General features: G+C 54.4%; 1 protein-coding gene across 3 annotated transcripts; it reads left to right on the forward strand.

Annotated features, from left to right (window-relative positions):
* Window positions 1-7,911: 7,911 nt before the first annotated feature.
* Window positions 7,912-21,110, forward strand: DQX1 (DEAQ-box RNA dependent ATPase 1). Of its 3 annotated transcripts, none has more exons than XM_078394404.1 (12): window positions 7,912-7,958; window positions 9,116-9,425; window positions 14,573-14,766; window positions 15,559-15,934; window positions 16,245-16,496; window positions 17,194-17,293; window positions 17,425-17,583; window positions 17,736-17,927; window positions 18,259-18,384; window positions 18,487-18,677; window positions 19,388-19,578; window positions 19,785-21,110. In XM_078394404.1, exons 1-12 carry the CDS (start codon window positions 7,927-7,929, stop codon window positions 19,978-19,980), a joined length of 2,319 nt encoding a protein of 772 aa, XP_078250530.1. In that variant the 5' UTR covers window positions 7,912-7,926; the 3' UTR covers window positions 19,981-21,110. The 3 variants fall into 3 exon arrangements, with proteins under 3 accessions (XP_078250530.1, XP_072858349.2, XP_072858347.2); XM_073002248.2 differs by lacking the exon at window positions 7,912-7,958 and adding an exon at window positions 7,981-8,113; XM_073002246.2 differs by lacking the exon at window positions 7,912-7,958 and adding an exon at window positions 7,998-8,141.
* Window positions 21,111-23,038: the final 1,928 nt, after the last annotated feature.

A 23,038-nucleotide genomic window follows, 5' to 3' on the forward strand; every position in this document is an offset into this window, starting at 1 on the left:
TTAGTCACTGCGCTACCGTCCAGTCCGGCCGTGGCCCTTTTAGCCCTACATGAGGGCGGGCATTTGACGTTCCTGAGTTGGAGCTTAAGTCTCTCTATCTCATGAGGAGAGGAGAGTGAAAAGGAGGCATATCTCACCACACCCTCTCTCTGAGCAACCATGAGAGAGACTGGTGAATCATCGATGGATGATTGTTTCAAGGGGCTTGTTCAAGGGACCCTGCAGGAGTTAGGGCTGTGTTGCCCTGTCCCTAGGAGAAGAAGGGCCTCCTGTTGCCCCGGTCTCCTTCCCTGACTGTCAGTGATTCCTCCTGACATGGGAAGCGCCTCTGTGTGTGAGTGCCGCACACCAACCCTCCTTCGTGCGCCTGCTCATGTAGCTGCGACTTCTGGAGGGAGCTGCACACCGAGGCTGTAGATGTGCCAGCAACATATGGTAAGGCTTGGGTTTTCCCTTTGGGGATACAATGGGCCCCTTCAGCTCCTGCGGCTAGCCCTGCATGTCAGTGCTTTGCCTGTCTGGGGTAACGCCCTTGGGTGTTTGGTGTATTGGGCCTGATTTATCAGAGGCCTTGTTCACGTGGCTGCTATTTCCAAAACCAGGTGCTGAGGCGAAAGCTTTCTGGCAGCATTTGACAGCCCTAGTTTGCCTCTGAAAGGGGGGGCTGCAGCAACTCCCACCACTAGCCCTGCTAGTCGGTGATATTCCTGCCTGGGGTAGCATCTGCAGGTGGCTGTTAATTTGGCATAAAACAGCCCTCTTTACCAATGGGCTCGCTCACAAAGTAGCCTGCAGCCCTGTCTCAGGTGCCAGTGCCCGCATAGACTCATAAGGAAAGGACTCACAGGGGTCCACCCGAGAACCCTGCCGCTGTCTGGGAAGTCTGGTTAATTTTCCTCAGGTAGGTCCTGTCACACTGACAAGGTTGCGTAGGACCAGTCCCTTTTGTTTGGGATAGGAGATATGAGCTCTCAGCCACCATCACCATCCCGCTCTACCTGGCATCGTTCTGAGCCATGGGCTATGGAGTGCTTTATGCCTCCACATGCGCTTTACAGATGTAGTGCTCCCTCGAACTCAGCTCCGGCATCATAATGTTTGGAGCCTTGATCAAACCTGCTGTTAACCCATTCAGGTTTGAGACTCACATGAGTCGCTGGGGGGTGGAAGAGTTTCCAACCAATCTTCCTACACCCCTCTCAGTTGTCGCAGATGGTCACACTCCTTTACTGTCAACAGATGAGTTCTTTGGTCGGCGTTGTTATTTGTTTTTGGTCGCCGTGTAGCCACGTACTCCTCTGACATGAGGGCTTATCACCACTTATGGAGTTTGGTTCTGCCCACCCTGCAGGTAGCTCATGTGCACGCTTACAGTTCAGGCCTTCTGCATCACTGGGAGGCACTGTTGCAGGTGCATCACGAGCGCACTGCTGCTCGATACACCTGAAAACCAGTGTCTAAGCAACTGACAGGTTAGGACCTGCCATTTGTTGGTGTATGGCTTTTTAGCCAGAAAAAGGTTGTTATTCTTGATAACCTGCTCAGGCTGTAGAAGGTGACACATACATTGTGCTGTAACATCTGCAAGAGCCTGAAGATGTTCCCATCAGCCTATGGCATTCCGGGAACGTTAAAAGCCTCAACCCCAAAGTTACCAGCTGCCGCCCCTAGACATGTGGGGAGGCAGTGCCTTGACCGGCAGAACTGCTGGTAGGACTGCAAACTGAGCGGGCTCTTTACTTCTCTGTTGTTGACCAGTCAGTCCGTTTGACTTCTTTCTATCGTAGCTACCAGCTTTGCCACTATCTTCGATCTACGTTGAATCCATTGGGATCGACCTCAACATGGAAAAGATTTTTGTTCTTTTTCTCTACCATACAACACTTTGGCAGGAAAAGATGCTTTCCAAATTCCAATCCATCTCGTGTCAAGGCCCATTATGATCGAGCACGACCGGTCCTGGCTTCGAATCTGCCAATTCTGGACATAAGCTCAGATCTCACGCCTTGAACGAATCTCCCTCCAATATGATGCGATCCATTATCATCCTCTGTCACCTTCAGTATGCTTCTTTTCATTCGCACAGCTCACTTCTCGGTTCACCGCATCCCGTCTATTGGGAATGGAGGAACCTCCTTTTCCAGACCCAGCCATCACTTAGCTGAGCACTTACACTAACTATGCTGAAGCTAATAAAGGATGCTTGCACCAAGCCACTTCCTATTAAAGATCCAGGAAGAATGTATCACAGGTACAAGGTACGAGGAAATGACATAGAAATTTTGGGATGACTCCAGTCCCATTTCTATCATTGTAGAACAAATTTATCCAAAACGAGAAATGATTTCCCTGAACCCTACTAATAAGAATACGGAAACATTGATGTCTTTGGCAGGGAGACTTATTCCCTTCATTCACTTCTGCTCCATGTGGCCAACTATCAATCACAATAGGCACCTACCTGGAGCAATTTTGGTCTCAAATTCTACCTCTCTTGAAATCCATTAAAACAGAGCTTAGAAATTCTTGCTCTGAGACCACGACTCTAGCAAAGCAACACAGGATTGCTGCTTGACATGCAAAGGGCTTCAACTACTGTCGCATCCTTAGTATCTATAGAAGGCTCACCTAGTCACGATCGACTGGCTCATCAAGGACACATAGGACAGAATTGAATGTCTTCCATTACATGGTACCAGTCTCTTCAGTCTTAGACTGGTGACACTAGAAATATTATTATTATTTACACAGAATAGGAAAACAGCTAAATTATATATGGGCTGACAGCCCTTTCATCCCTCTTTCAGTTCTACCCATAGTCCTTTCAACCATATCTGGAGTTTCAGCCTCCCAGACATTTCGGTTCATACAAGAATGTCACCACATCTCTCAAGGTTACGTTATATAATTGTCTTTGTTCCCCTTTGAGTAACGTTAGACTCACTCTTTTTGTCTGTATCCTCCAGGAAGAGACCACTGCCTCCTGGGCAAACATGCCATAATCCAAGTTCCTACATCTGGCTTATGCACGGCTTCTACTTCTGTGCTATTATATACATAGCGAGGACGGAGGCATCCGTCCCATCCTTGGTCTCAGAAATCTTTTCATGTGTATTCTACCGTAAGTTTCAGATTCCAGCCTCAACACTATTATCTAATCAGTAATTCCTAAGGTTTCACTGCCATTCAATTTTTCAACATTTGCAAGGTCTTTCAGATGGTACAGGACATCAGTTTGATAATAACCTTCCCCTGCGAGATATGGACATCTACCTGTACTGGTACTATAGCGTATGTTTTTCTTTAAAAAAAAATTACTAGCAATCATCTCCCCAAATTCATGACCTCCACGGCTTCAGTGCTAAACCAATCCAGACTCAGCCTTGAACCACTCCAATAGTGGTATCTTTTCTTTTTGACCAACTAGAGGATCCCTAATCCAAGTAACTGCAAGTTCGGTTCTATCACCATTGGAAAGTATCGACCTTCAATGTATTCACTGGGGTCCGTACGCCAACTACAGGTTTTATTGCTCTTGTGCAGGTCGGGGACATATTCATATGCCAGTGAACAGGGAATTTGCCATAACTCTTCCCTCTGATACATTTCATTCTATGGAGAATCTTCCATCACCATCATTCCTAATCAAATGCGATCCAAATACCTCCTTGAGGTACTTGGTCCTAGTTCGCCTGTCTCAGATCGATATAGACAGACACATGTCAGTTCCCTCTGGTTCCTCACCTCCTAACTTCCATGAACTTGGCAACCTGGGAAATACTCCCACTTTGGCATCAGTGCTCGATCGAGCTCAAAAACCATGAACTCGATGTCGATGTGTAAATAAATAAATCTTTATTAAATATACTGAAACAAAGAACTACCTTACCAACTTTCTTAGAAACTGTTGCCTACTTGGCTTTCTGTTTATGCTTTAAAATGTTATATATCTGCTATTGTTGCCCATTAACCAGATTATTCTGGTAGGTAGGACTTTTGTCTCACTTTAGGGTCAAACATCTTTTCACAGGACTCAGTACCACCCGTCTTCTATGTAAACACATTGTTCCTCAATGGTCTATAGATTTCTAAATTCACTCATGTGCCCACCATTCGAGCCCATTTTCTCTTCAAATGCAAAATTACTTACTTTGAACAGCCTTCCTAGTGGCTGTCATATCTGCCAAGGGAACACGCGAAATAGCTGGATTGTGATTTGATCCACCTGTTATTCAATTTTCCTGATAAAGTGACTCCCTACTTTAATGTCTCATTCCTGACGTATTCGACTAATTTTCATGTTTATCTATGCTTCATCTTACCATCATTCTTCAAATCACCATCATCTCCTTTAGAGCACATGCTCCACAATATTTATGTAAGATGCTCACCAGCATTTTCTCTGGACACTACCAGAGCTTCTAAACAGATGACAGGCTCTTTTGATGCTTTCATTCTTTTCATTTCAAAAGTCCAGTTTCTTCCTATCCATCTCTAGATCGATGGTCCAGGCTGTATCTATGGCTTGCCAGCGGTCAGATGAGTCACCGTCTAATCAGCTTTAGCCTCGCTCCACGGAGTGCTGTCTACCTCGGCTGCATCCAGAGTATAATCGAGACTCTCGACATCTACCGTGCACCAATATGATCCATGCCATCTACCTTTGCAGAGCAATACTGGCTACACATAGGTACATGCAATACCACTGGATTTGGCAGAAATGTGATGCCATCGTTCCTACCGTGACGTCCCACCTGTCAATAAGTAAGCTTGCCAGTCACCCATATGTGTGTATTCACAGAAGCCACGAAGAAGAAAGAAAGGTTACTTACCTGTAACCATGGTTCTTCGAGTGGACCTCTGTGAATTCACACTACCCACCCATCCTCCCCTCTGTCGTCATGGGTATCGTATTGTTGTATAACTCTCATGCCCGGCGGACAAATTGCAGGAACTGAGGGGAATCTTGGGTGGGAGGAGCTTGTGCCTCATGGGGGATCACACCATAAAATTGTTACTTTTAGCTCTAGAATGCTCCGAGAATGTCAGCGCAGGTGCAGACTAAACCCATACAGTATGTGTGAATTCACAGAGGTCCACTCGAAGAACCATGGTTACAGGTAAGTAACCTTTCTTTTTTGCTTAAAATCTGTGTAACTTGCTGCACTTAAATGCAGCTAATTGATGATATGTGAGAGATTGAACAGCTGGTTGCACGACCAGGCACTTGACCGGACATAACCCAACCCCTCGTCAACTGTGCTCAGTAAGGCATGGGTTACACAGACTTTGCATGAACATCAATAGGGGTCTGAAGATGGAATTTCCTAGGTGCCAGGCAGAGGAAACGCCTGCCAACTGAAGACAGGAACTGGGAAAAGTGGGAGGCAGCCTGGGCTACTCTTTGTTCTTCCTCAGGGTTTGAAGAGAGTGGTCAAAAGGCTTGGAGGTTGTCCATCCTGCAGTGGAGTTGGGGCTGAAAACAATCTTTATAGGGACACCAGACAAGGAGAAGCCTGTCTGAAAAGGGAGTGGCTCTCCTCTAGAGCAGAGGAAAGGCACGTACCCATGCCTAACCAGGACGTTTTGGGCTTGTTTCCATGTCCCTGATTACAGCAGACAGACTTCCGTAGGTATTTTGCATTCACAGACCCACACCATGTTGCCGTGCTAGGCTATAAAATAAAAAAAAGAGAAGCCAGATAATTCACCAGTTATGTTCATAGAATACAGCTAGAGTAATAATTGATGGAATAACTGAGACAATACACCTAGGCCGGGGTACAAAACAAGGTTGCCCGTTATCTCCAGTATTATTTACAATGAGAGCAGAATTATTGGCACAGATAATTAGATATGATAAACAGATTGTAGGGATAGAACATAAACTGGTTTGCTGATGACACATTACTAATAGTTAAAAATCCAATACAAACAACAGAAAGGCTTAAATCACATTTGGAGGAATTTGAGGGTATAAATTGGGGAAAGTCATAATGTTTATTATTAAACCACTCAGATGAGGAGAAAAGAATGAAAATTTCAAATATTAAGGTAAAATGGGAAATGTTATTAAATATTTCGGGATTAATATTACTTGGAACTTTGTTGTTGTTGTTTAGTCGTTAAGTCATGTTCGACTCTTCGTGACCCCATGGACCAGAGCAAACAGGAGGTTTCCAAGAGGGTTCAGCTAAGAGGAACAATTCCAATTATTGTTAGCAAGTGGGTCTAGTGGTGCAAATTGAGATCAGGGAAACCAACCCAATTTGCATTGTGTTGTCTCTGGAAAAACACAGGGTCTTGCAGGCAATGCTGTTGTTGTTTAGTCGTGTCCGACTCTTCGTGACCCCATGGACCAGAGCACGCCAGGCCCTCCTATCTTCCACTGCCTCCCGGAGGTCTGTCAGTTTCATGTTGGTTGCTTCGCAGAAACTGTCCAACCATCTCATCCTCTGTCGTCCCCTTCTCCTCTTGCCCTCACACTTTCCCAACATCAGGATCTTTTCCAGAGAGTCTTCTCTTTTCATGAGATGGCCAAAGGATTGGTGCCTCAGCTTCAGGATCTGTCCCTGAATCACCCAGGGTTGATTTCCTTTAGAATGGATAGGTTTGTTCTCCTTGCAGTCCAGGGGACTCTCAAGAGTCTCCTCCAGCACCACAATTCAAAAGAATCAAATCTTCGGCGGTCAGCCTTCTTTATAGTCCAGCTCTCACTTCCATACATCGCTACTGGTAAAAGCATAGCTTTGACTATGTGGACCTTTGTCGGCAAGGTGAGGTCTCTGCTTTTCCTCCCAAGAAGCAGGCATCTTTTAATTTCATGGCTGCTGTCACCATCTGCAGTGATCATGGACCCCAGGAAGTAAATATTTGTCACTGCCTCCATATCTTCCCCTTCTATTTCCCAGGAGGTGATGGGACCAGTGGCCATGATCTTAGTTTTTTTAATGTTGAGCTTCAGACCGTTTTTTGCACTCTCCTCTTTCACCCTCATTAAGAGGTTCTTTAATTCCTCCTCACTTTCTGCCATCAGAGTGGTATCATCTGCATATCTGAGATTGTTGATATTTCTTCCGGCAATCTTAATTCCGGCTTGGGATTCCTCCAGTCCAGACTTTCGTATGATGTATTCTGCATAGAAGTTGAATAAGCAGGGAGACAATATACAGCCTTGTCGTACTCCTTTCCCAATTTTGAACCAATCCGTTGTTCCATATCCAGTTCTAACTGTTGCTTCCTGTCCCACATATAGGTTTCTCAGGAGATGGATAAGGTGGTCAGGCACGCCCATTTCTTTTAGGACTTGCCATAGTTTGCTGTGGTCCACACAGTCAAAGGCTTTTGCACAGTCAATGAAGCAGAAGTAGATATTTTTCTGGAACTCTCTGGCTTTCTTATTCTTTGTTTCTGATCATGGGGTTTTCTTGGCAAAGATACCGGAGTAGAATTGCCGGTTCCTGCTCCAGGTGGATCGCGTTTAGTCGGAACTCTCCTCTATGATCTGTCTGTCTTGGGTGTCCCTGCACGGCATAGCCCTTCGCTTCTCTGAATGAATCAATCCGTGAAGGGGAAAACATTTGTAGAGCAAAGCAAGTTACAGAAAGCAAAATGGCTCTGGTTAAGATGTATCCTCCCTGCTCCCCCCCCCCCCCGCTGCCCCTCCTCGGAATGGCAAAAGGGCCCCAATCAGGGCGGAGGGGGCCGGGCCGCTTCTTTTCCTACCGGCTTGGGGGGGGGCAGGGGAGGTGGGGGAAACGAAAGCCAAGGCGGTCGATCCGGCGGGGAGGGAAGCGGCGCACGAGGCCCTGCCCGCAGGTACCGGAAGGGCCGCTCTAGGACGACTGGAAGCCAAAGAAGGCCGAGGAAGGGCGGGGCGCGCCGGCCGGCTCGGCGATCGTAACTAGCTGGCCAGGGGCGGGGCTTATGCGGCTCTTCTTGGCCCCGCCTCCAGCCAGGTATGCACGACGTCACCGGAGGTGGGAGCGGGACCGGAAGGGAGGAGCCCGTCCATCCGCTATTGGTCGCCCCCGGTGGGGGGGCGGGGCGGAGCGGTCTCACGTGACCCGGTGGGCTGGCTTGGCTCGGCTGCCGAGGTGACGCGGCGCCCCAGGTGGGACAGGGCGGGGCCCGCGAGCCAGGTGTGTGTGGGGGTCGTGCGGGGGGGGGGGCGGGAGCGGAGGCGGTGGGGGGGGGGAAACGGCGGCTCTGGAGGGGGGGCTCTACCCCACCCTTCCGCTCCGTCTCGGGCCCCGCGGCTCTAGGGAGCGGAGCGGAGCCCCCTTCCCCGCCTCCGGGGCAGCAGGCGCGGGCAGGTGCAGCTCCGGCCCCCCCCCCCGCCCCGAGGAATCCCCGAGGGCTGCCCCCGGGAGGGCCCCCGGGTGGGCCAGGCTGCCTCTCCGCCCTCTCGCCCCTGGCTCGCCCGCGGGCTGCTCCACGGCCCAGCCGGCCGTGTCTGATCCCCGCGGCCTGGCTCCCGGCCCCCAGGAAGGGGCACCGCTGCCCGGCCGGGGCCCCCGGCGATGCCCCGCGGAGGCGGGTGGGGGCTGTGGGTTAGGCCCCGGCGGAAGCCCCTCCCACAAAGCGGAGGTGGATCGGGCCCTGCTGGTGCCTGCCTGGACCTCTCTCCCCCCGACCGCCACACCTGCCTCTCGGCGACCCCCGCAACCGCCAAGAGAGAGCTCTGGCTGGCCGGACAGCTTGGCCTTCCTGGGGCCACTCCGGGCAATTCAGCCGCCGGCCCTTGCTGGGGTCGGGTGCCTTCCCTGTCTTGGGAGGGGTCCGGGGCCCTTGGGCCTTTGAGCCGTGACACCCCAAGGCTGCGGGGCTGGAGGGTGTCTGGGGGTGGGGGTGGGGGTAGGAGGTTAGGGGGATCCTGACATGCAGCCCTTCTTTTCCCTGCAGACTCGTGTCTCTCTGAGAGGCTCAGCCACGAAGAAAGGCTGCTTTGCTGGTTGTGGGGTTTTCCGGCTGTCTGGCCGTGTTCTGGAGGGCCAGGACACGGCCCAACGGCCCGAAAAACCCACAACAGCCGTCGGATCACAGCCGCGAAAGCCTTGAAGAACACAAAGGCTGCTTTCTTTCCCCCTTCTCACCTTCCTTTCCCTCTCTGCAGTTTCCTGACAGAATCTGGGGCCGCCATGGAAGCAGCAGAGGCCACCCCGGGTCCCTCCTGCCAGGAGGAGGAGGAGGAGGAGGAGGAGGAGGGAGACCACGGGACTGAGGACTTGTCTGTGGGCTGCGGGGGTGACTTGGAGGTGAACCCCTACGATGGTCTGCCTTTTTCCTCCCGCTACTATGAGCTCCTGCGCCAGCGTCGCCTCCTTCCCATCTGGGAGACCAAGTTTGCCTTCATGGAGCACTTGGAGGGGGGAGCTGCCATCGTCGTGGTCTCTGGGGAACCAGGCACGGGCAAAAGCACCCAGGTCAGCTGGCGGGGGGGGCACAGCATGTGGAGGAAGGGGCTTCCTTGGAAGGAAGTGGGTGGGCCCCTTCTCCTAGTGGAGGGGGGAGGGAACAAGTGCTTTTTACATGGTTACATGTTGATGCTTTTATCATAGAAACTGTTTGGCTGTGTAAGTTATGTGAACTGCCCAGAGTAGTGCTGCGGCACTAGGAGTGAGTGAGTGAATTAATTAATTAATTAATTAATTCACTCACTTAATTAATGGGGTGCCCGAGGGCTCAGTCCTGGGCCCTATGCTCTTCAACATTTTTATTAATGACGTGGATCAGGGGGTGCAGGGAATCCTAATCACATTTGTGAATGACACAAAATAGGGTGGAATAGCTCATACCGTGGAAGAGAGAAACAGAATTCAAAATGATCTAGATAGGCTTGAGCAGTGGGCTGAAAAGAACAGAATGAAATGCAATGGCGATAAATGCAAAGTGCTGCACCTTGGAGAAAGAAACCAAGCACACAGTAATAAGATGGGGATGATTGGCTTAGCAAGACTACAAATGAGAAGGATTTTGGAATCGTTGTAGATCACAAGTTGAATATAAGCCAACATATCAGCAAATACTATTTTAGGCTGCCTTAACAGAAGTATAGTATCCAAACCCTGCAAGGTGCTGTTGTTGTTGTTTAGTCGTTTAGTCGTGTCCGACTCTTCGTGACCCCATGGACCAGAGCACGCCAGGCCCTCCTATCTTCCAGTGCTAGTTCCCCACTATTCAGCACTGGTTAGGCCTTATCTAGAGTATTATTATTATTATTTATTTAATTTATACCCCGCCTATCTGCTCAGAACGAGCACTCTAAGCGGCTTCCAAGCATATAAAACACGATTAAAAATACATATAACAAACCAATATATTATAAACCATCGCAATAAACAGCCAACAATAAACGCTAAACATATTTTTCAAGATGGCAATATTAAAAAAAAATTAAGTAAAGGAGAGAAAAAAAAGAAAATAAAAGAAAGAAAAAAGATTAAGTATTATCTGGAGGGAAAGCCTGCTTGAACATCCACGTTTTAAGATGAGTCTTAAAAATACCCAGCGACGGGGCCTCGCGAATCTCTGGAGGAAGGTTGTTCCAGAGGCGAGGAGCTACCGCCGAGAAGGCCCGATTTCTTGTTTTTTCCTTTCGGGCCTCCCTCGGCGTCAGGCTCCTCAGCCTCACCTCCTGACTCGATCGAGTGATACGGGTAGTTCTTGGTGGGAGTAGGCGTCCTGCCAAGTATCGAGGCCCTAAACCGTTTAGGGCTTTGTATGTAAGCATCAACACTTTGAAGTTGATGCGGAACCGGATGGGCAGCCAATGCAGTGCGGCCAGGGTGGGTGAGATGTGTTGGTATTTCTTCACTCCGCTAAGTAATCGGGCCGCTGCATTCTGCACCACCTGGAGTTTCCGCAACAGCCTCAGAGGCAGCCCCACGTAGAGCGCATTACAGTAGTCTAATCTGGAGATTACGAGTGCATGCACCAAGGTAGTGAGCGCCCCAACATCGAGGTAGGGCCGCAGCTGGGCTATCCGCTGCAGGTGAAAAAAGGCGGTACGGACCATGGACGCCACCTGAGTTTCCATAGTGAACGCCGGGTCCAGATGGATCCCCAAACTGCGGACCCCATCCTTGGCAGCGAGGGTCACCCCCCCAAAAGAGAGGGAGTTTCCCAGGCCCCCAACTGTGGGGGCGCCCACCCTCAGTACCTCCGTCTTGTCCGGGTTCAGCCTCAGCCCGTTCTCCTGCATCCATTGCAATACGGTCTCCAGGCAGGGCTGGAGGGACAGAACGGCATCTCCTGCAGTTGGACAAAAGGAGATGTAGAGCTGAGTGTCATCAACGTACTGATGGCACGATGCTCCACACCCCCTGATGACCCCACCCAGCAGCCTCATATAGATGTTAAACAGCATTGGGGAGATAATCGACCCCTGTGGAACCCCACAATTGAGACTCCACGGGGCCGAAACACTCTCCCCAAGCTGTACTCTCTGGGGACGGTCCTCCAAGAAGGAATGGAGCCAGGCAAGAGCCCGGCCACCAATCCCCAACTCGGCGAGCCTCCCCAGGAGGATACCGTGGTCAATGGTATCAAAGGCCGCTGAGATGTCGAGGAGGACCAGCAGAGACACTTTGCCCCTGTCAGCCTCCCTCAACAGGTCATCACACAGGGCGACCAATGCCGTTTCTGTACCATGGCGCGGCCTGAAGCCCGACTGAAATGGATCCATGGCCTCTGTTTCGTCCAAGTGCGCCTGGAGCTGGTCGGCCACCACCCTCTCAACCACTTTGCTTAGGAAAGAAACATTGGCGACGGGCCTATAATTGCCAATTTCGTCCGCCGCCAAACTAGGTTTCTTTCTGATGGGCCTAATGAGTGTCTCCTTGAGTATGGTCCAGTTCAGACACCGGACTTCAAGAAGGATGCTGACAGATTTGACCAAGTTCAGAGGAGGTCGACAAGGATGATCAGGGGGCTGGTAACCAAACACTATGAGGAAAGACCGAAAGATCTGGCATGTTTAGCCTTGAGAAAACAAGAATGAGGGGAGATATACCAGTCTTCAAAGACTTTAAAGGTTATTGCACAGAGGAAGGGCAGAATCTTTTCCTGATCATCACAACAATGGGCTCAAGTTACAGGAAGCTAGTTTTCAGTTCAGTATCAGGAAAAACTTCCTGAGTGTTAGAGCAGTATGACAAATAACCTCAGGAGGTGTTGAGTGCTCCAACAGTGTAGCCATTCAAGAGAAATTTAGATGACTACCTGGCAGATATATTTTGATTTATATTCCCGCCTTGAGCAGGGGTCTGGACTTGATGTCCTTACAGGCCCCTTCCAACTTCATTGTTCTATGATTTTATGATTTACCCCATCCCACTCAAATCATAGGGGTATGCTGGGGTGTTGTGCAGCTCTTGGCATCAAAAGATCTCCTGTATGGAGAATTAGTGCAGGGAAATCACCCCAGAGGGAGACCACAGCTGCGATACAAGGGGATCTGCAAGCAGGATCTGAAGGCCTTCGGAATGGACCTCAACAGATGGGAAACCTTGACCTCTGAGTGTCAGCCTGGAAGCAGGTGTTGCATCACGGCCTCACAATTTGAAGAAACCCTCGTGCGAAAGCAGCAAAATCCGGGACCTGGACAGGGGACAGATTGTATTTGTCTTCCATGTGGAAGGGATGGTCACTCTTGAATTGGCCTTCTCAGCCACACTAGACGCTGTTCCAAGTCCTTCATACAGAGCACATCCCCATCGTCTCTTGAGACTGAAGGATGGCTACTATGTCATCTATGAAGCCACCTCATGAACTGGGCTTTTGGTCTGCCAGGGGCCTAAGCTTCCTGGCTCCATCATGACTGGAGCTGAAACCAGGTCATGATCCAGGCCAGTGAGGCTCTGCGCTCTGATCATCTTGTTTACAGGGTTGTGATTCAGCAGCTTATCTGGGGCTGTAGAGTCTCTCCTCCGTCCCACTGGATGGTGCTTTCTTGGCCCAACGCTTCTTCCTTCTCAGAGAGAAAGCTGGCTGACTCCAGTTTTCCCTTAATCCAGACTTTACCTAAGCAGCAAAAGGACCTGAGTCTCAGCCTGCATCCAAAGAACAGCCGCCTGGCCTCAAACTTTGATCTGGGTGGGGCGCTTTATTGCAGAACAGTTGATTCTTCTGGCTTCCTCTTGCCATCACTTTGAGCACGGATGAAAGGAGGGGGGCCAGGGAGAATCTCAGGATCCTCCCACCTGGGAAGGCTGACCAGGATTATCTGTCAGCAAAAAGCAGGGGAGGGGAAGGCAGAGGAACAGAGGAAGAACCTGGGGCTTGTTCTCCTCCCTCCCTGCCCGATTGGTACTAGTGACACCCTTTTGCTGGAAATGGAACTGGCTGCAAATCAGCTGAACATTACCTTTCTAGGGGTTGTTAACCGAAGAGGAGAGAGAAGAAGGCACCCTCATGAAGTTCACTGTTAGCAAAGCCTACCTTGGCAGGGGGAGGCGCTCCTGACCTGCTTGGTGATGGCAGACCTCCAAAATGCTCCGAACAGTTTGGAGGGAGGCCACCGTTGAGGAGGGCAGGCAGCGGCACAAGGAAGGAACCCACGAGGACAGCGGGTCCCAGTCCTTGGGTACTCTGGCTTTCTTCCTCTACCCCCCCCCCCCCCCCGCGGCCGCCCCAGAGCTGTCTCCTTCCTGTCAGAGAGGAGGGGCTCAGCAGGCACACCTGAGATGTGTGTGTGTGTGTGTGTGTGTGTGTGTGTGTGTGTGTGTGTGTGTGTGTGTGTGTGTGTGTGTGTGTGTGTGTCACTTTGCGGAGCCAGGAGTGACCCTGCTTCTCTGGCAGCCGGCCGTTTTGGAGGCGCCCATAGCTAGGCTTCATGCTGCTTTGTGCAAGTGGTTTTTTCATTCTGCAGGCACAGAAGGGAGACTGGTCAGCAAAACAAACAGCCCTTAGGGGCCGCTCGGCTTGACCCCAGGGCTCAGTTCCCGCAAGGACAGGTGCAGCCAGACCCTTCCTGCCCGTTGGCTGGCATTCAGTTCCTGTCCCCCCAGCACAAACCACAAAAAAGGAACCCTGATTCGTCTTTGTCCCCCAGTTCATGCCCATCTCTCGTGGGCTCCTCTGCCTCTTTGGCCTGGCTGTCCTTCAGCCTAGTGCGGGCCAGCCTGTTTTGAACCTCCCCGTCTCTGGCCCTCAGGGGTCCAAGCGGCTCCCTCGGCAGCCTCTCCTGGGCCTTGCTGGCCCTGACCTCAGGCCTTCCTTTCGGAGGTCCTTCTCAGGGCCCTTTCCCTGTCCCCCCCCCCAATGTCTGTCTTGGAGTGGGGTGACTGGAGCGTTCTGGTCTGCCCTGCCGTGTCGGCCACCCCTTGGGACACCTGAGGGTGCTGGGTAGGGGAAGAGCACCCCGTGGGCCCGCCCGGCTGCTCGGCTCCTCTTCTACACCCGTTCTTGACCACGATCAGTTTACGTTTGGTTTTTTCCCCCCGAGGGGGAGGTTGGGGAGCTGAAGCAGCCAAGCCAGGTTTCCCCCTCGGGAGAGGAGCTAGAGAAGAAAGCCCCTTTCCTCCCCTCCTGCCCACCCACCCACCCACCCTGTCCTTCCGGCTCTCCCTAGGTGCCCCAGTGGTGCGCGGAGCACGCCCTTTCGCAGCAGTTTGCCCACGGCCACGTCGTCTGCACACAGCCCCACAGCCTGGCTGCCCTCAGCCTGGCCTTGCGGGTGGCGGACGAGATGGACCTCAACGTGGGCCATGAGGTGGGCTACTGTGTCCCCTACGAGGACTGCTGTACTTCAGAGACACTCCTCAGGTAAGCAGGGGAAAGGGGGGGGCAACTTGGGCAAAGAGACCCGGAGGAGGAGGCAGGTTGGTATGGGGGGGGCTTCCCTCTGCCCTGCCCCCCCTCCCTGCAGGCCTCCTGCTCCCCCTCCCTTGGCCAAGACCGAGGACTGGGGGACCTTTGGAACGCCAGGCGACTTGAGCCGTTCAGTTGGAGCTCTTTGGCTTCCCTGGGGCCTTCAGGCAGGGAGGCCCTTCATCCCCCCCCCCCCCGACGGCCATTTCCCAGCTGTCTGGGGTGTCAGCGGCTTCCTTTGGGCTTCTCTAAACCTCAGGTGAGCTGCTGTTTTTTAAAGAAACGCCTTTTCTTTGTCAAGCGTTTCCCATTGATTAAGGAGGGCGCTTGTCCCTCTCTCTCTCCTGTGAAAAGGGAAGGGGTTTGATCTGTGTGGTGGCTGTCTGGTGTCCTCCGGTGGCTGCTGGTCTCTCCTTCTTAGGGAAGGGCCGGGGGGGCACGGGGGGTGGAAACTGGGCCCTGCCATCCTGGGCTTCTCCCCTCTTTGCTTGAGCCGGCTTCTTCAGCTGTGATGGCAATGACTGTGGAAGAGAGGGGAGCGCCGAGTCCTTGGACATCTTGACACCCTGCCCTTGACCAGGAGAGTGGACGGGTGCAAGCGGTGTTCAAAAGGGGGGGGGGAAGGGATGCTCTGGCCTTTGTGTCACGGTGCCCTCTGGGCCTCCCTGGGGGCTCAGGGCCTTCCTCCAGAGAGGCGAGGAGCGCCTTCTCCCGCCAGCGTCCCAACCGGCTGGTGGTGGATTGCAGGTTCTGCTCGGACGAGGTGCTGCTGCGGGAGATGACCTCTGACCCGCTCCTGCGACCGTACGGGGTGGTGGTGCTGGACGAGGCCCAGGAGCGGACGGTGCCCACGGACCTCCTCCTGGGGCTGCTGAAGGACGCGCAACGCCAGCGCCCGGAGCTGCGCCTGGTGGTGGTGACGGAGCCGCAGCTGGAGGAGCCCCTGCGCCGCTTCTGTGCGGAGCCCCCGCTCGTCCGGGTGCCGGGCTTGGGCCAGGCCCCCCACCTGACCTACAGGGAGCCCCCGACGGGGAAACACGTGGCGGCCGCCTGCCAGGCTGTACTAGAGATCCACGGGCTGGAGGAAGCCGGAGACGTGATCGTCTTCTTGGCCAGTGAGCAGGTGGGGCTGGCAGCTGAGGAGCAGCTGAGGGGCAGGAAGCAGGTGCGGGAGGGGGGGCTGAGCAAGCCGGAAAGGAGGAAGCCGGCCTGCACTCTCTCTCTGCTGATTTTAAATGACACGGGGGATACAGAATAGAGAAGCAGCATCTTAGCGTGGGGTGTGTCGGGGGCAGGCTAAGGAGCATTGTGGGGTGGTGGGAAGAGCCCCAGAGTTGTGGGGGGGGGCAGACACCTCTTTGTGTCTGGCTGGCTCTTCCATGAGCTCCCCCCCCGCCCCGATTGACACGAGGTCTCTCCCTCGCTCCACCCAGGAGATCGCGGCATGCTGCGAGGCCATCCGTGCTGAGGCCGTCACCTTGCCCCCCAGCTTGGGTCCCCTGCTGGTGCTGCCCCTCCACCCTGGGGTGGGGCGGGACGTCCAGAGGGTGTACGAGAGCGACTCGGGGCTGCCTGGCGAGGGCGGCCGGACCCGCAAGGTCATCGTCTCACATTGGCTGGCAGACGGAGGCTTCGCCGTCGGAAGCGTCCGGCACGTCATTGATGCTGGGCTGGAGCTGCGCAGTGTGAGTGTGTGAGGGAGTGGGCGTGTGCACATGGACCAGCAGCAGAGCAGGGAAGGGTCACCGCATGAGAGGTGGGCTGAGGATGGCCTGGGTGGCCCCCTGCGTAGGGAGTGTGACCCTGGCCCAATACTTTGAATGACAACTCGTAGGAACGCCAGTCAGCCTGGCCAGGGATGAGGGATTTTGGGAGTGGGAGTCCGGAATTGCCCAGAGGACGCCTGGCTTCCCACCTCTGCTTTCTGCAATGCTCTTCTTACCTGGTGTGCAGCTTTGTCCGCCCACCCTGGCCAGCAGGAGAGGGGGATGATGAGAGCAACAGTTGGGGTGGCACTCGGTCTGTGACTCCCTGCTTCCCTCCCCAACTGGGGCAGACACCCCCCAATCCAGTAATGGGCTGCTGAGGGCTTAATGAAGAGAAGGTTGAGCCAAGCCTCCCATTCCAGTGGCCCCCACCTGGTTTCTCTCCTTCCCTAGCCTGGCTGGGATGAAGATGGAAGAGGGAGGACTGTCTTTTTGCATCGAGAAAGCCCGAGGGACCTTCCCATGCTCGAGCGCACCCACCCGTCCCCAGCCTCAGAGCTTCTTGGTGCATTACTGCCTGGTCCAGCCCCCATCAAACTCCCCCCCTCCTCCCCAGTCAAAGTTCCACCTGGACAGACCCCCCCACCCCTTTACACTGCCTTCTCTGCCCAAACAGGTTTACAATCCACAGATCCGAGCAGAGTCCCAGGGCCTGCGTCCCATCAGCAAGAGGCAGGCCGAGGCCCGGCGGCTGAGGGCAGCGGGGAACCCCCCAGGTGAGCCCTGCCCGCTGGGGAGCAGGCCTGGAGACCCTCCCCCCCGGATCAGAGGGCTGAGGGAAGAGCTTGGCCGCCAGCCGCCACCCCCTTGGCCCGCCTCATGGTCCTCCTTGCCTTCCACCCCGCAGGCTCCTGCGTGCGCCTCTATTCGGAGCCGGTCTTTGAGGAGCAGCTGCCAGCCCTCCCTCCGCCACCCATCACCGAGGCCAACCTGAGTTGGCTGGTGTTGCTGCTCAAGAGGCTGGACATTGCGGACATGGGCCAGTGCGACTTCCTGGACAGGCCAGGTGTGGGGGGGGGGACGTGTGGGAGGGGCGGAAGGGTTGCCCTCGCTGGGCAAGGGCCGACTGAAGAAAGGGCGGCTGGGGGCCGGGGGGGGGGGGGACGGCTGGCCGCCCTCTTTTTGCCTCCTCCCTGACTTCTCTCTGTGCCCACCCAGCCCCCGAGTCCTTGATGCAGGCCCTGGAAGACCTGGACTACCTGGCTGCGCTGGATGACGACGGGCATCTCTCCGAGGTGGGCATCATCCTCTCAGAGTTCCCTCTTGACCCCCAGCTGGCTAAGGCTCTCCTGGCCGCCTGCGAGTTTGACTGCGTGGACGAGATGCTCACCCTGGCTGCCATGCTGACAGGTACAGGCCCCGGGCTCCCTCGCCTCGGCCGCTGCTTGACTGCTAGAAGCCCAGGTGGCGAGGAAGGCAGGCAGGCAGGCAGGAAAGCCCCCCCCCCGGTGGCTCTCCCCAGGGCTTGGGGGCACCTGCCTGTCCCTTGGAAAGAGAGCTGGTGGGGGAGCTTTGACTCGGCCTCCTGAGCACCCTGGGCTCGCTCCTTCCTTCCTTCTTTGCTCCCTCTGTTCTGCCCCCTGGCGGGTGGGGGGTGGGGGGCTGGCAGTCCCTCCAGGGGTAGGTGTGCTCCCTGTGTGGCTGTGCTGCTCACCTCACTCCCCCCCTCCCCGATCTGCAGTGGGACCTTGCTTCCTGACCCCTCCCTCCCGCTGGGAAGAGGCAGTCGCCGCCCGGCAGCGGTCCCTGTTGCATCCGGCTGGCGACCACTTCACTCTCATCAACATCTTCAACGCTTTCCATCAGCGTGAGTGCCTGGGGGGGGGGAGTAGCTGGCGGGTCCTGGGGATGGGGTGTGTGTGTGGGGGGGGACTATCTGCACCCACTCCTTCCCTTCTTTCCTTTCCAGAGAATGACCCCGAAAGTTGGTGCCGGAAGCACGCAGTGAGTGAGGCTGCCCTGCGGCTGGCGGGGTCCGTGCGGGCAGAGCTGCTGGAGGTCATGCAGCGGATTGAGCTGCCCATCTCGCCGCCAGCCTTTGGCACGGAGGGCAACGTCCAGCGGCTGAAGCAGGCCCTCCTTTCAGGCTTCTTCCTCAAGGTGGGGTCCTGGCAGAATTGGGGGGAGCCTCCCCCGTTGGGGGCAACCCGTAGTCCAGCTGTGGCTACCCATGCGATCCATGCAGGAGAGGGATGAGAGATGGGGGCTGGCAAGGAGTGCGTGGGGCAGGCCCCGTGGAGTCGGGGTGTGTGTGAAGGGCTCTGCTTTGCTTGTGAAGCGTCCGGGGGTGGTGGGGGTGGTGGAGCAGCAGGACCTTGGTCCAGGAAAGGCCCAGCAGCCTGAACACTTTCGGGAGCCTTAGGTTGGAGCAGAGCGTCTCCGCCTGGGAGCTCCTCCCTTGCCTCCAGAATGGCTTGGTCTCCCCACCCATGAATGGGGGGGGCCGGGGGTGTCTGTGGAGGGACCAAGCTTTTTGCTGGAAGCCAGGACCCGCATCCTTCTGGAGGAATTGCACGGGTCCCTCTCAGGCGGGGGCTGGCAGGGGATGCCTGTGGCCCATGGAGGGCGGGGCCTTTCCCTGCCGCCGGTGGCCGAAGGAGATGCCACGGCTGGGACTCCTGGCGCAAGAAGTGTGTGTGTGTGTGTGTGTGTGTGTGTGTGTGTGTGTGTGTGTGTGTGTGTGTGTCCTGGCGCAAGAAGTGTGTGTGTGTGTGTGTGTGTCCTGGCGCAAGAAGTGTGTGTGTGTCCCGGCCCCAGAGCAGTGGGTTTTGGACCCCACAGCCCCTTTGTGTTCTGCCCCCTCCATCCAGGTGGCCCGGGACATCGACGGCTCTGGCAACTACCTGCTGCTGACCCACAAGCACCTGGCCCAACTGCCCCTCACCTGCTGCTACCGCCTCCGCCGGCCGCCCCCCCGGCCTCCCCTCTGGGTGGTGTACCACGAGTTCACTGTCTCGCAGGATAACTGCCTGAACATCGTCTCCGAGATCCAGCCAGAGATGTGAGCCCTGGGGGCTGGGCTGGGTTTTTTGGGGGGGGCGACTCAGGCTTCTGTGTGCTTTGAACAGAGCGGTGGGAGGAGGGTCTTAGCTACTCCGCCCCCCCTCCCTGTGCAGCTGGGTCTCTTTAGCCGGGAGGCCATTGGGCCTTTTCTAGCGGGAGGGGGTGCTTCTCCTCCCCCAACAGTGAAACACCCTTTTTCTGCAGGCTGGCCCAGCTGGCCCCCCAGTACTACCTCAGCAACCTGCCTCCCAGCGAGAGCCGCGACCTTCTGCTGGAGTTGCGGGAAGAGTTTTCGGCGGCGGAGGAGCTGAGCCCCCCTCTGTCCCCCCCACAGGACAAGAGGCCTCAGACCCCCAGCAGAGCGGCAGAGGAGGGGGAAGATGGCTGTGTGGTGCAGTGAGCCAGGAGCCACGTGGGGCCCAACTGGGCGGCCCTCAAGAGCAGTGCCGTGGCCTGGGAGCAGGAGCTGGTCTCCCTGGATGCAGGCCAGGTCTTTGGAGCGGGGCTCAGCACAGGCTGGCATCCATCCAGCTCCTGGCCTCGGCCACTTGTGGGCTGCCCGGATCTGTGTGTGGTTTTCTGGGGGTCTCCGTTCGGGTAGTCCTGAGGCCACGGGGCTTGCCACGGCTGCAGGAGGCCAGCAGCTGGGCAGAAGCGCTGCTGCTGCTGGTGGTGGCGGTGGCGGTGGTGGTGGGTGCTGTGAGCTGCAGGGTTGGGGCAGCCAGGGGCCTTGCCCACCTTCTGTGCCTGGTGGGGCCAGAAGAGGGGAAGGGCTTTCCCCGGGGCTCATGAAAAGCGCTTTCTGTAACTGGTCCTTAAAGTGTGGGCATGGACGGGGATCTCTGTTGGACTGGGCAGCCGGTGGGCATTGGCGCTTGGCACTTCAGCAGTGCATGGATGTGGCACCCTGTGCCAGGCAGGGGTTGTGGAGCGCCAGGTTTTGCCTCTTAACGGGCCTTCCCCCGATGAATGGCTTCCCCCTCCCCTCACTCCTAGCAAGGCCTTTGGTGTCTCTGTAAGGGCGGCCCTAACACTGGCTGCCCTTCCACAGAGAAGTTGTTGGCCGGGAGCAGCTCTCTAAGTGTGTGTGTGTGTGTGTGTGTGTGTGTGTGAGAGAGAGAGAGAGAGAGAGAGAGAGACCAACCGCGGGGGCGGGGGAGTCAGAGTGCCGCTTTAGCCCCATCAGTGCTGTCTACCTGGCGTGGCGCTCCATCCTCCTCTCTTTCACCTCTATGGCCCTTCCCTTGGAAGCCCCCCCCCCCCCCCGGTCAAGCAAAGAGGCAGAAGAGGGGTCCTTTTGCTGTCTCGACAAGGGAGAGGTCTGGGTGGAGGTGAGTGATGTCGTGTGAAGAAGGACAGTGTGGCAGCCTCTGCTTGGACAACTGACCCCGACCGGTGCACGTTCCTCTGCTCCCTTCATGCCCTGGACTGGACTAGCTGCCCCCCAGCTTCCCCCCCCCAGCTCCTTTGTTCTTCTGCTGCAGCATACACTTCAGTGAGAAAATGAATTAAAACTTTCCATTCCCTAAAGTGTGTCGCATGCTGCTTTGATTTTGGGGCTCTGATCTCAAAGTGGACGTGGCAAAGGGGACCTGCCACTTAGGTGTGTCCTTCCCAGTGAATGCCTGAAAGGGACTGGAGAGCGAGGCCGAGGCCACCTCTACCTGGACATTCAGACCACCATGCCAGTCTAGGCGTTCATGGTGCTCTCCTGGACCTCCTGGGGTGCATGTCTGATCATCGCTCACCACCTGCAGAAGCTGAAAGCAAGAAGACTCAGCTGCTTTGTGACAACAAAGACCTTGTGTTCCAGTGTCTGACAGAGTGAGATGCGGCTTGAGTGGATGGTGCAAATTCTCCCACTGTTTCTGGGAGTGGCCCCTCCCACAACTCCACTTCCGACCACTTTACAAAATACTTTTGTTTTCTTTCAAAACAACGCACAAGGCAATTACACCTTATTCTTAAAGTACAAAGATATACCCTGGGTGCTTCCAGGATGGTGTCAGAATTTGTCAGGGTGGGTGTTCGTGTGGTGTGCCAGGTTCCCTCCCTGGGGGTGTGCCCAGAGGCTCCCCCAGAAGCAGCCCATCTGGGGAGCATCCCAGCCAAGCCAGAATAGGGGCGCGTGACACGTTCAGCCACCTGGAGAGGCCCTCCTCACCACAATGGAAGGATCCTGCTGGTCTCTGTGCCCCAACGCACAGGGCACTCAGCTGTGTCCTGTTGTAGGTCACCACGAGCTTCATGAGGGCACTCTCAGGCCAAGGGCATGAATTCAGAGTGGGTGATATGATGCTGGAATCACCGATGTACCTGGCAGTGGCAGCAAGTGTTCTGCAGGGGCAGCTGTGCTAAACGTTCAGTGGCCACGAACAACCCACAGCAGCATTTGGTGCATCAGCTCGTGAAAGGCAGCCCTGGAGTCTATGAATTCCTCGCCCCGTCAGCACTGCCCACTCAGCCACCATCTGACTTAATGGCCTCTCTGGGGTGGAGTGGGGAGGGGGAGGGTCAACCGGAGCAGCTCCTTGCAAAGTAGGCACCTTAATTAGCCAACCAAATGTGAACATTATTCATTATGTTTTGTGACCTTACGTCTCTTTCTCAAAGTCCTCTTGCCACTGATTTTTCTTCATCACTTGTTCAAATCCCAAATGTACTAAAATATAATAAATTACACTAACTGTTCCCTTTCTTTTGTTTCTTTCTTCTTGATTTTGTCTTTGTTCAATAATCTCAAACTTTGTCAGTTTTCTCAGCTCACTTACTCTTCTAGTCCACTCTCTTGCCCAACTTTCTGTTTGGAGTATGTTTAACCAGGATATTCCCTCTTCTTCCCCCAAAATTTCCTTTACAGTATTTTTATCTTTAGTCTTTTTCACACAACTCCTTATTATGTTTACCCCTTTCTCTATTAATACTTCCTTATGTAATTTTAAGATTTTTGGGGGGAAATTCTGAAGTAGGTGGACTCGAAATATATCTATAATCATTCCAACACTCTAGCATGTTCATCAGAAAGGGAATAGTTGTTCTCCTTATTTCTTCTACAATTTTTTTCTTTAAAGTGCAGTATAAGCCCTCCAAACTAGTAGAGTATTCTGACATTTTCATTTCCCACAAGGCTAATTTTCTTCTGTACTGTATTTTAAAAGTATTCTCAAAGTGCAATAATAGAAATTGGCCACTGGAGGGAATCAGAGATGATTTCTTGTCCCAGACGGCTGGGGAGCCTGCCTGCAGGTTCTCCTATGATGGAAATTGTTGTGGGGAGGGGGGCGGGAAGGAGGGAGTTTCTTATGTGTTTAATTCCCATCTCGCTTTTTTCTAACAGTGTAAAAAATAATGGCAGCTCATGGGATGAATTAGCAGATATGGCCAGAGAAATGCAGTAAACTCTAACGTGAATATAATATAAACAAATTGTTCTACAAGCATGTAGTTGTAGAAGAGGT

The sequence above is a fragment of the Pogona vitticeps genome, chromosome 5 (genome assembly GCF_051106095.1).
Source record: "Pogona vitticeps strain Pit_001003342236 chromosome 5, PviZW2.1, whole genome shotgun sequence".
Taxonomy (NCBI): domain Eukaryota; kingdom Metazoa; phylum Chordata; class Lepidosauria; order Squamata; family Agamidae; genus Pogona; species Pogona vitticeps.

Excerpts from the sequence above, each read along its gene's own strand:
- DQX1 (XM_078394404.1), top strand. The coding sequence starts at position 7,927 with ATGCGGCTCTTCTTGGCCCCGCCTCCAGCCAG. Across the intron at positions 15,935-16,244 it reads TCTTCTTGGCCAGTGAGCAG|GAGATCGCGGCATGCTGCGA; the intron begins GTGGGGCTGGCA and ends CGCTCCACCCAG. Across the intron at positions 17,928-18,258 it reads CCTGGCTGCCATGCTGACAG|TGGGACCTTGCTTCCTGACC; the intron begins GTACAGGCCCCG and ends CCCGATCTGCAG.